Source organism: Orycteropus afer, unplaced genomic scaffold (assembly GCF_000298275.1).
Source record: "Orycteropus afer afer isolate SDZICR_OR568_19922 unplaced genomic scaffold, OryAfe1.0 scaffold00005, whole genome shotgun sequence".
Lineage (NCBI taxonomy): Eukaryota > Metazoa > Chordata > Mammalia > Tubulidentata > Orycteropodidae > Orycteropus > Orycteropus afer.
This window is the reverse complement of record NW_006921592.1, coordinates 28,925,084-28,936,635: the sequence shown is the minus strand read 5'-3', so window position 1 is coordinate 28,936,635 and position 11,552 is coordinate 28,925,084. Positions and strand designations below refer to the sequence as shown.

At 40.4% G+C, this 11,552-nt stretch overlaps 1 protein-coding gene across 1 annotated transcript; it reads right to left on the bottom strand.

Annotated features, from left to right (window-relative positions):
- Nucleotides 1-1,196: 1,196 nt before the first annotated feature.
- Nucleotides 1,197-10,920, bottom strand: INSL6 (insulin like 6). Its single transcript, XM_007939284.1, has 2 exons — nt 10,638-10,920; nt 1,197-1,519 (listed from the first exon to the last, which is right to left on the bottom strand). Exons 1-2 carry the CDS (start codon nt 10,918-10,920, stop codon nt 1,197-1,199), a joined length of 606 nt encoding a protein of 201 aa, XP_007937475.1.
- Nucleotides 10,921-11,552: the final 632 nt, after the last annotated feature.

The window sequence follows — 11,552 nt, the reverse complement described above, 5'->3', positions numbered from 1 at the left end:
GTCTTTCTCATCCTCAATGCTGCCATATTGGTCACTCACATTTGGTACAGCTTTTGGATTTTTTGTTATAATTTATAGCATTAAAAAATTATTTCACATGTGGCTATAATGTAAAAAAAAAAAACATTTGGTCTTTTATCATCTGTACTGTGTGAGATATGCAAGGATATAAATTGCAGGATTTCAACAATATTCAGATAGTGATTTATTACCAGTGATTCTCGAAATTTAGTGTACATCAGAATGACCTGAAGGGCCTATAAAAACACAGATTGCTGGAACCCAGTTCCAGAGTTTCTCATTCAGTAGTCTTGAGTGGACCTTAGCATTATAGTTCTAACAAGTTTTCAGGTAACTTTGATGCTTATAGGTCTGCTGGGAACCACACTTTCAGAACTACTGGTACAGACATCTCAATCTTCAGAATTATGTGTTGACAGACATTACATCAGTACCTTCAGTACCTTCAAAGCAAAGGCAGGGCAAAATGTACCTACAATTACAGTACACCAGCTTCTATTAGAAGTGGTAGTTGGTTAGTTATTTTTAAGTTGGTGGGGCATATGTATTGGCATACTGTACTGAGCCTAAAGCAATGGGCATCAGTCTGTATGTTGTAGAGATGGAATGTAGAACATTCTATAATCCATTTTTTTCTTTTATTTATTTCCCTCCCCTCCCCTCCTACCCCAGGTAACCAACAAAGAAAGTTTTGTTCTATATATAAACCTTTCCTTGACTTTTTACCATAATGAACTAATACAATATTTGTCCTTCTGTGATTGACTTATTTCACTCAGAATAATGTCCTCCAAGTTCATCCATGTTATGTGGTGTTTTGGAGATTCTACATTAATTTTTAGTATTGCATAGTCCATAAGCTATTTAAATGCATCTTGAGTTTCTACCATAATGGAAAGAAAGGACATTTTCAGATATCTACATGGATCATGCCACCTTAAATAACATCTTCAAATATAAAAATATATTAAAAATAAGGAAAAAAAAGTCACCAAAGAAAATACTAAGATTCCTGTTATCACCATAAAGTATTGTCAAGTACTCACAGTACATGTAGATATTGTTCACAGCAAAGAATCTACAAGCACAATTACCAAAAAAAAAAAAAAAAAAGTAAAATATAGTAAGCTTTTATTAAGTTAGTATAATTCCTATGATGTGTTATTATAACTCAGTCACAATTGGTGGTCAGTTTCTAACTTTTTATAATCAATATATGGAAGGCATGCAATGCTAAGTTCACCTTTTGTACATCCTTTAAGACAGCACTTTTCTGAATATCCTCTGCGTTTTCTTTGGGGATGATTCCCCCAAAACAAATTGCTTAAGGTTTTGATTTTGTTTGTATTTTTATCCTGAATCTTGTGAATATATGTGTTGATATGTGGTAAGGAAAGTTGCCTTGTCTTGTCAGGTGGGGAGTTGGCCTTCTGATGCTGATATTCAGGCAGTGACTTCAAACTATTTATTGCTTCTTCCATAGAGGCAGCAGTAGATACTGTTAAGAGATAAGAAAAATATCCTACTTCATTAAAATATTCTTTATATGGAAATTTAATGATAATAGAATACTAAAATCAGTCCAATATTAAAAAAGCAAGAAACCACATTTTAAATAAAGAAAGGAAGTATGGGTGTTAAAAAGACATAATTTTAACTAAAATAGTTGTAGGTAGTGTTTTCTTATAAAAAGACTTACAAACCTTTGCCCATTCACATGCCACAGAATTCAGCATTTTAAAGTTACACTTCAGTGGTTTTGTATATTCACAGCATTGTGAATTGCACCTATCACCACTAAGCAATTCCAGAACATTTCACCCAAAAAGAAAGCCAGTAACATTAACAGTCACTCCCATTTCCCTCTACTGTCAGGCTGTGCCAGCCACTAATCTTTCTATCTCTAGGGATTTATTCTGGAAGTTTCATATGAATGGAATCATACAATATAAGGCATTTGACTGCTAACCAGAAGGCTAGCAGTTCAAATTTACCAGCCACTCCTTGGAAGGAAGACCAGGCAATCCATTTCTATAGAGATACCACCTTGAAAACCCAAGGAGGGGTTGCTATGAGTTGGATTTGACTCAACCAGAGTAAGGGTTTTCTTTTTTGTTTCTAACACTTAGCATAATGTTTTCAAGGTTCAGCCATGTTATAGCATGTACCAGTACTTTATTCTTTTTTATAGCTGAATAATATTCCATTGTATGAATATATAACATTTATCTGTTCATCAGTTGGCAGATATTTGGGTTATTTCTCCTTTTTTCTATTTTTAATGTTGCCATGAACTTTTGTGTAAAAGTATGTATGTGAACATATGTTTTCAATTTTCTTGGGTCTATATCTAGAACTGCTGGATCATATAGTAATTATGTTTAAGTTTTTGAGAAACTGCCAAATTGTTTTCCACAGTGGCAGCGTCATTTTTTTCCATTCCCACCATCAACAGGTAAGAGTTCCAAGTTTTCCACATCTTTACCAACACTTCTTATTTTCCACTGTGGTGGTTACATTTTTGTGTCAACTAGGCTGGGCATGGTTGAGTGGTTGGGCAGCTGGATGTAGTTACTCCCCATGGTGAGATTGGTAATTAATTCCATGGTGGAATCTATTGGAGCAGCTGAGTAGCTGCTTTGGGTATGTGGTCTGCTTCCTGTGTATAAGAAGCAGCTTTGGGAATGGTCTCCAGCTTATGGCATGCTTGGACCCTGCATGTAGCCACGTCGTTATTCAGCAGCCTGCCATGCTCTGCCAACCTAGGGATTTACAATGGACTTGAATTAATGGCCTGCCGTGTGGTTTGGTAACATTGGGACTGTGCCTTTTTACTTGTCAATCTTGGGCTTGTCAGTCTCAGCAGCCAGCAGCTGTCTGAGTGAAGAAAAGCCTCTAGCTTCAGTGGGCCAGGAGCTGGAGGCAGAGCTGAATTCCAAGGGGCTTTCACCCAGCCCCTAGAGCCTGGCACTTTGAACTTGGACTTAAAGCCTCCAAACTGTAAGAGAATAAACTCCTGTTTATTAGGACCATTCCATTTGTGGTATATTCTTGTCAGAGTAACACTAGGTAACCAGAACAGAATATGGTACCAAGAGTGTGGGGTACAGCTTTGAAAGATACATAAAATGTGGAAACAGGAGTGGAGTGCATCCTTGACCCAAAACCCTGGCAGAAAGACCCCAGCATATGGCATGAGAGATAGCAGGAGCAGAGCCCAGAGACCAGCATGAGAGACGGCAGGAGCAGAGCTGAGAGAACCAGCATGAGACAGCGACAGCCTTACCAGCACACAGAGGAGAAAGCTTGATGCCTTTGGTTAGGTGGCTAACTGGCAGTGGGTTGCCTTCGGGCATTAATTGGTAGAAAAGACTGGCATGAAATGGAATAACAGGTTGGCTGGCCCACGGAGTGAGAAAGCTGAATCCTTTGGGGGCAGGAAGATTTCCAGCAGAGTGGGTTGCCTTCGGCATTAATCAGCAGAAGCAGAGAGACCAAGAAAACAAGCAGAGCTGCCTCAGCTTGAAAGGGTAGGACCATGGCCTTTGGGGCTGGAACCACCACAGCCCCTTAGGTTTCAAAGAGCCAGGCCTTCACCAACTTGGTTCTGGAGTGTGAGGGTGCTCATTCATGTGAGCCAGTGGGATGGAGCGATAGCCACTGCCCAAGAGTGAGGGGACAGGGCTGCCATACCCAAGAGGGAGAGGAACGGGGCCCGCCAGGCCAAGGGGGTGAGGTTGCCACCTAGAGGAATTAGGGGACTGGAGTTACCCAATGAAGAGATCTGTATCTTCAGATACCACTCACTGAAGATACGTACAGGTGCCAAGTTGACAAGGGGTGGAATTGTGGTGGTTACGTTTGTGTGTTAATTTGGCTAGGCCAGGTTGAGTGGTTGGGCAGCTGGATATAGTTACTCCCCATGGTGAGATTGGTAATTAACTCTATGGTGGAATCTATTGGGGCGCTGAGTAGCTGCTTTGGGTATGTGGTCTGGTTCCTATATATAAGAAGCAGCTTTGGGAATGGTCTCCAGCTTATGGCACGCTTGGACCCTGCATGTAACCGTGTTGTTGTTCAGCAGCCTGCCATGCTCTGCTGACCTGGGGACTTACAATGGACTTGAATTAATGGACTGCCATGTGGTTTGGTAATAAGCCTTTTTACTTGTCAACCTTGGGCTTGTCAATCTCAGCAGCCAGAAGCTGTCTGAGTGAAGAAAAGCCTCTAGCTTCAATGGGCCAGGAGCTGGAGGCAGAGCTGAAACCCAAGGCTGAGGGGCTTTCACCCAGCCCCTAGAGCTTGGCACTTTCAACTTGGATTTAAAACCTCTAAACTGTAAAAGAATAAACTCCTGTTTGATAAGGCCAGCCCATTTGTGGTTTATTCTTGTCAGAGTGGCACTAGGTAACCAGAACATCCACTTGTTGATTATCGTCACCCTAGTGGGTGTGAAGCAGTTTTGATATGCATTTCCCTAATGACCACCAACCATCTGTCAGTCTGTCTTACTGTGTGGCTTGCATGTGGCTGTGATGTTGGAAGCTATGTCACCAGTATTTCAAATACCAGCAGGGTCACTCATGGTTGACAGGTTTCAGTAGAGATTTCAGGATAAGACAGACTAGGAAGAAGAACATGGCAGTCTACTTTTGAAAAAACTGACCAGGAATAGCATCCATCACATTCATCACTAAAAAAGAACATTTCAAAATCTATCCTGAAGTACAATGTTGCCAATGATAGGAATATATCCATACACCTACAAGGAAGATGAGTTGATACTCACCCACTGCCATCAAGTCAGTTCAAACTCATAGTAACCCTCATTGGACTTCCAAGGTGGTAAATCTTTACGGAAGTAGATTGCCTCATCTTCCTTCCTACTATTATTCAAATTTATACTACAACAACAAAAGCCAAAAAAGAAAGTGAAGATTTTTTACCAACTTCTCCAATCAACGTGCTATCAAGATGCATTGGTAATTACTGGTTATTGGAATGTGAATACTGGAAACAAAGAAGAGGCATTGGTAGTTTGAAAATATGGCTTTGGTGACAGAAATGACACTGGGTGTTGCATGACAGAATTTTGCAAGAATAATGACTTATTAATTCCAAGTATCCTTTTTCAACAACATAAACGGTGCCTTATACACATAGACCTATTGTTTTGTTAGGTGCCGTCGAGTCAGACCCGACCCATAGCGAACCCTCCTTGGGTTTCTGAGGCAGTATCACTACGGAAGTAGATTGCCCCATCTTCCTTCCGAGGAGTGGCTGGTGGGTTTGAACTGCCAGCCTTCTGATTAGCAGTCAAGTGCCTTAGGCACTACACTACCAGAGCTCCCACACATAGACCTAGCCAGATGGAACACACAGGAATCAAATCGATTAGATCTGTGAAAAGACAGAAGCTTAATACCATCATCAGTTAGAACAAGGTCAGGGGCCAACAGTGAAGAAAATTAAAACAAGTCTATGAGAGCCAGAATATGACCTTGAGTATATTCCACCTGAATTGAGAGACCAACTGAAGAACAGATTTGACACACTGAACTCTAATAGCCAAAGACCAGGAGAGTTGTGAGATGACATCAAAGACATTACATGAAGAAACCAAAAGGTCATTAAAAAGACAGAAAAGAAAGAAAAGACCAAAATGGATATCAGAAGAAACTCTGAAACTTGCTCTTGAATGTGGAGTAGCTATAGCAAAGGGGGAAAAGGATGAAGTAAAAGAACTGAATTGAAGGTTTCCAAAGGTGGCTTGAGAAGACAAAGTAAAGTATTATAACAAAATGTGCAAAGTCCTGGAGTTAGAAAAATGTCTTTTCAAATTCTTTTCCCATTTTTAAAATTGGTTTATTTGTCTCTTTATTAATATTTTATAACTAAGTGGATAGTAAGAACCAGAGAAGATACACGAATGGACAATAAGCACATGAAAAGATCCTCAACATCATTAGTCATTTGTCGTTGTTAGGTGCTGGCATGCTGGTTCCAACTCATAGCAACCCTCTGCACAACAGAATGAAACACTGCCCAGTCCTGCACCATCTTCACAATCATTGCCATGCTTGAGCCCACTGATGTAGCCACTGTCTCAATCCATTTTATTGAGGATCTTCCTCTTTTTCATTGACCTTCAACTCTACCAAGTATGATAGTCTTCTCCAAGGACTGGTCACTCATATAACATGACCAAAGTACAAGAGATGAAGTCTGGCCATTCTAGTCTAAGGAGCATTCCAAGACAGATTCATTCATTCTTATGAATCCATACTATACTCAATATTCCTTGCCAACACCTTAATTCAAATGCATCAAATTTTCTGTGGTCTTCCTTATTCACTGTCCAACTTTCACTTGCATAGCAGGTAACTGAAAATATCATGGCTTGGTTCAGGTGCACTTTAGTTCTCAAAGTGACACCTTTGCTCTTTAACACTTTAAAAAAATGATTTGCCCAATGAAATAAATATGTCACTTGATTTCTGGACTTCCATGGAGGTTGATTTCATTTCAGGAGATAACATATAATCAAGAACCGACCCATAGCAAACCCTCCTTGGGTTTCCGAGGCAGTATCACTACAGAAATAGATTGCCCCATCTTCCTTCTGAGGAGTGGCTGGTGGGTTTGAACCACCAGTCTTCTGGTTAGCAGTCAAGTGCCTGAGCCACTATGCTACCAGAGCTCCTTTGCTACTTACTGTTAATTGTTGAGGATCTTTTCATGTGCTTATTGTCCATTCGTGTATCTTCTCTGGAAAAATGTCTTTTCAAATTCTTTTCCCATTTTTAAAATTGGTTTGTCTCTTTATTCATATTTTATAACTAAGTGGATAGTAAGAACCACTTTGTTGTTCTTTGAAATATAAAAAAATGGAGGAGGAGTGGTGATATGCTAAAGGTATAGTGAACTAATCGTTACTAACATTCACAATCAGACAACCAGACTGCTCTTAATTCATTTGAAAGGAACAAAAATAACCAGGAGCTAACTATTCAGATGCTTGCTGAACTTCCATCATGATAGTAGTCTATCTACCATTTCTTCTAGAAGAACATATTTGCCTATAGCCTATGAGTCCATTTCACATATAATGTTGAGATATTAGTTAACTGAACTCATATTTTTTAAAATTAAGAATTGCTCTCTCCCAGAAATTCAAGTTCAGATCAGAAAATCTATCAATAATTTTACCACATTAATAGACTCCCAACGTCACACTCCACTGACTTTGCTTTCTACTTCATAAGAAAACTGAAGTAACCAGAAGAGAACTTTCATTTGCTCTCTTAACCATTTTTTAAACTTATTTCTTAACATCTGTGCCCATATATTCTGCCTTCTGACCTATTCCTACAGTTGAATATCCACGTTAAAGCCAAGTTCTTTATGGACTAATATCTCTTGTCTATACAAGAACATCACTATACAAAAACACTCTCCCTTGATACACTTTTTTTCACGTGGTTTCTAGGATGCCCGTTCTCTTGATGTTCTTCTACCCGACTAGTTACATCTTTTCTCTTGTTCAAGTGACATAACTATAATCTTCTATCTTGGAAACAACTTCTATCTTATACCACTGTATAACTTCTCAATTATTTACTGGAAATTATCGGGACAGGTTAAATGCCATTTTTTTCTTATAGATTAATAATTTTAAAAGCTTAAATACAGATTCATCTATTGGAAGCCTAAACTTGTTTTTCCTTCTTCTACATATTTCAAAACTATGATAAATCAACAACAACAACAAATGTTTCCACCTTTTCAAACTGTCCTTTACAAAGTTCCGTAGTAACAGGTTTAATGGGTATAACCATTCTGAAATATTGCCAGATATTTTTATGTGCTACAAATCTTGTTCCACTGATGTTCCCCATTTACTTAGTTAAGGCATTTGTTGCCTGGGGGAGAATGACTAACACCTAGAACAAAGGGGTCATTAATCAGCTCTGAAGTTTAAAGATTCATTTTTATTAAGAAAATAGTTTCCAGGGATATATTTGTTGAGAAAAGGAATTCCAAACTGTTCTTAAATAACAAGCTTGAAGGTCTAATGGTAAAATGTGGACTGAGTATAGGTAGTGAACACATTATTTGACAAAAGAAAAACATCCAACATGAAGCAGAAAGGGAAGAAAGCCCTCCTTGTAGTACTAGGAGAAAAGAATAAGGAAGAGAGAGGAGGTGAACTAGAGCCTTACCACTCAAAAGTTGTGGTTCACTGGCTAGCAGCAACAGTAGCAGCATCAGCTGGGACCTTTTTAAAACTACAGAATCTCTGGTCCCCTTCCAGACCTATTTAATATCTGGATATTAACAGGATTTCTCAGATGACTATATGTGATCTTCATTAAAATCTGAGAAGCAGTGAACCAAAGTTCAAGAATTATAGGAGAGATACTTCTGCCATTCTAAGAGGACAAAATGAATTTATGTGTGGGTAAGTCTGACGATAGAAAATGATCAAGATTCAGTCTGATGGTTTCTGTCTTTAAAAGTTTTCATTCCCCAAGCAGCAATAAGTTCCACTTGTTCATTAAAAAAAAAGAGTTAATGAGTGCCTACTGTGTGCCAGGCACTACTGTTTCAGTCATCTACATTAGGGACTTTATTTTGACATGTATTCCTTAATTTCAGGACTCTTGACTTTTTATATGTCAAAAAAAAAAAAATCAAGCTACTTTAAAAGGCAATGTTTAAATAAAGTATATTTTCTCTTAAAATGGTAGACCACATTGGGACTAAAATGTGTTAGTCACACAATGTAATAACATAGTTGGAGGATACTGATGGATCTGAAACAACAATATTCTGCCTAAAAACTGATTAAAAGCAGTAAGTTTTTTGTTTTTGTTAGCTGCTGTTGAATTGGCCCCCAATTCATGGTGACCTGATGCACAACTCAGCCCAATGCTGCCCAACACTACACCATTCTATGATGGGCTGTGGATCAGACCATCGTGAGCCATAGGGTTTTCACTGGCTGGTTTTCAGAATTAGATCACCAGGCTTTTCTTCCTAATCCATCTTATTTTGGAAGTGCTGCTGAAAAGTGTTCAGCATCACAGCAACAATGCAAGCCTCCACTGACAGATCTTACACTGGCAGATGGTTGGTGGCTTCACATGAAGTGCATTGGCTGGGAATTGAACCCAGGTCTCCCACATAAATGGTGAGACTTCTACCACTGAACCACTACTGTCCCCACAATAAGTATAAATTTAATATTTATTAACCATCTAGTCCTTAGGCACTACACCACCAGAGCTCCTCTTTGTTTTGGAGTGTAGCAGAAGAATGAGATCTGGTGGCATAGTGGGTAAGGCATTTAGTTGCTAACCAGAAGGTTGGCAGTTCAAACTCACCAGCTGCTCTGTGGGAGGGAAATGAGGCAATCTACTTCCAGAAAGATTTACAGACTTAGAAACTCAATAGGGGTCAGTATGAGTTGGAATGGACTCAATGGCAGTAGATTTTTTTTTTTTTTTTGGTTATGTAATAGAAGACCTTCAACATGATGGAATGACACAGTGACTGCAATAATGGGCTCAAGCATAGCAAAAATTTTAAGGATTGTGCAGCAGTGTTTTATTCTATTGTATATAGGGTCGCTATGAGTCAGAACCAACTCAGTGGCACCTAATAACCAACACACTATGTAGTAGACCCTCAGCATTTCAGATAAAAACATGCATAAAACAGTCCCTGTAATTGGGGTGATATGCAGGGTTGGCTTTATGCAATAAGACCTGTGCAGTACAACAGGCCTAGTGCTTAGAAGGACCCTGTATTTGGCTTATTGCCCCACTGTCTTGGACTCCAATATTCTTACCCTTGAACTTTTAAGTGAAATGTACATATGTGAACTTCAAGTGAAGTAAGATGAGACTATGGATCATGCATATGAACAGAAGAAAGGAGGAAAATTCTATTTTGGTAACTTCCAACAGTCCTTTCCTGATTTTTCAGCAAGGAATCCTGCATTTTCACTTCATACTGGGCCCCATAAATGATATAGACAGTCCTGATGGCAATTAGGGTAAATGGGTGGTGCAGTTTTGTCCTATTCTTACAATGTGCTCAGCAACTAACCTAAAGTTTGGTGGTTGGAACTCACACAGTAGCACCAAATAAGGAAGGCACGGAGATCTGCTTCCATAAAGATCACAGCCAAGAAAGTCCTATAGCGCAGTTCCACTGTCACTCGAGTGGTCACCATGAGTAGAAATCCATCATGGCAAGAGGTTTGGTTTTGATGACCGTCACAGAACTATGGGCTAGGTTCTGTGGTAGAAATATGGCAGGAGTGATTATCAAAGGGAACTTGATAATGAAATTGGATTTTGAAAGGCATAAGAAGTTTGCCAACTGACAAGGGCACTTTAGACGGAAAACGTGGAAAGCAGCAACTTTCTTAAATCAGTAAGTAGTCCCATACGTGTACGCTTATTGCTTCTAGGTTAAAAAAAAAAAAAAAGGAAAGATTCATAGAGATTTTCTGTAAACTCAATACATACTGTTTTGTTTTGTTATTTTACATTGTGTACTAGGGGGATGGCCGTCTGGCAGAGCAGATTTGAGGATAAGAAGTGTACCTGGCTGTGGGCCTGTGCCCCCGCCTGGGGACGGCACTGGGGAGCGTGGGAGCCCGGCGCGGAAGCAGGCGCCCATTGCGTCCACAGCGCGGGGCACCAACTGATGGTGAGAAGGTCCCTCCTCGAACAGACTCCAATCTTCCAAGCCACAGAGTTTTACTATTTCCTTCAGCAGGTGCCTGCCGCATAGTTTCTTTGCCCTAGAGGCGTTACCCAGCTCAAGGGAAAACAGAACTAGCAAAAGACCGAACCGCAGCCGACACAAGCTGATAAGAGGTGGCATCCCTGGGCCCTCGCCTGGCCTGCAAGGGCTCCTACCGGTCGTCCAGGTGCCCTACCCTGCCCTGCGCCTGCGGCCGAAGGAGTCGCGCGCGTGCTTTCGCAGCCAGCTTCTGATCGCATAGAGACGCGTGACCGTCCGGGTGAGGTGCAGCGACAACAAGAGCGTCTGAGCGTGTGCAGGCCTCGCGAGAACAGCAAGGCGAAGCAGGTGCTAGACAAGGTGGCTCGTGAGCGCATGCTGGCCTCGCGAGACCACGGAGATTGGGCTCTGGGCAACTATGGTGAGTACACCTTCCCACTGGTGTCAGGGCCCTGAGCGTAGGGGGCTTGTTTCTTGATCTGAAAGACAAAAAAGACCGCCATTTTTCACATCTTCCTTGCTGGAGACACTCATCAAATAAAACAGGAAAGTGGGGCCCCATTCACTGATAATGTGGTAAAAGGTGCGGCTCCCACCACCTGGAATACATTTTTCCACCCTCTGTTTCAATCTCCTGCATTATTTCTATCACCAAGGCCATGTTTTCCAACTACCAATAATTCATTGTTTTCAACTTTTACATTCCAGTTACTAATTATCAATACATCTTGATAGCATATGTGGTCGATTTCAGACTGCAAAAGATGGTAAAA

Bases quoted from the DNA above. Each gene is read 5' to 3' on its own strand.
- INSL6 (XM_007939284.1), bottom strand. From the start codon at position 10,920: ATGCCACCTCTTATCAGCTTGTGTCGGCTGCGGTTCGGTCTTTTGCTA. The intron at 1,520-10,637 runs GTACACTTCTTA...ATCTCTTAACAG, and splicing joins GGGCACAGGCCCACAGCCAG to TATCTACTGCTGCCTCTATG.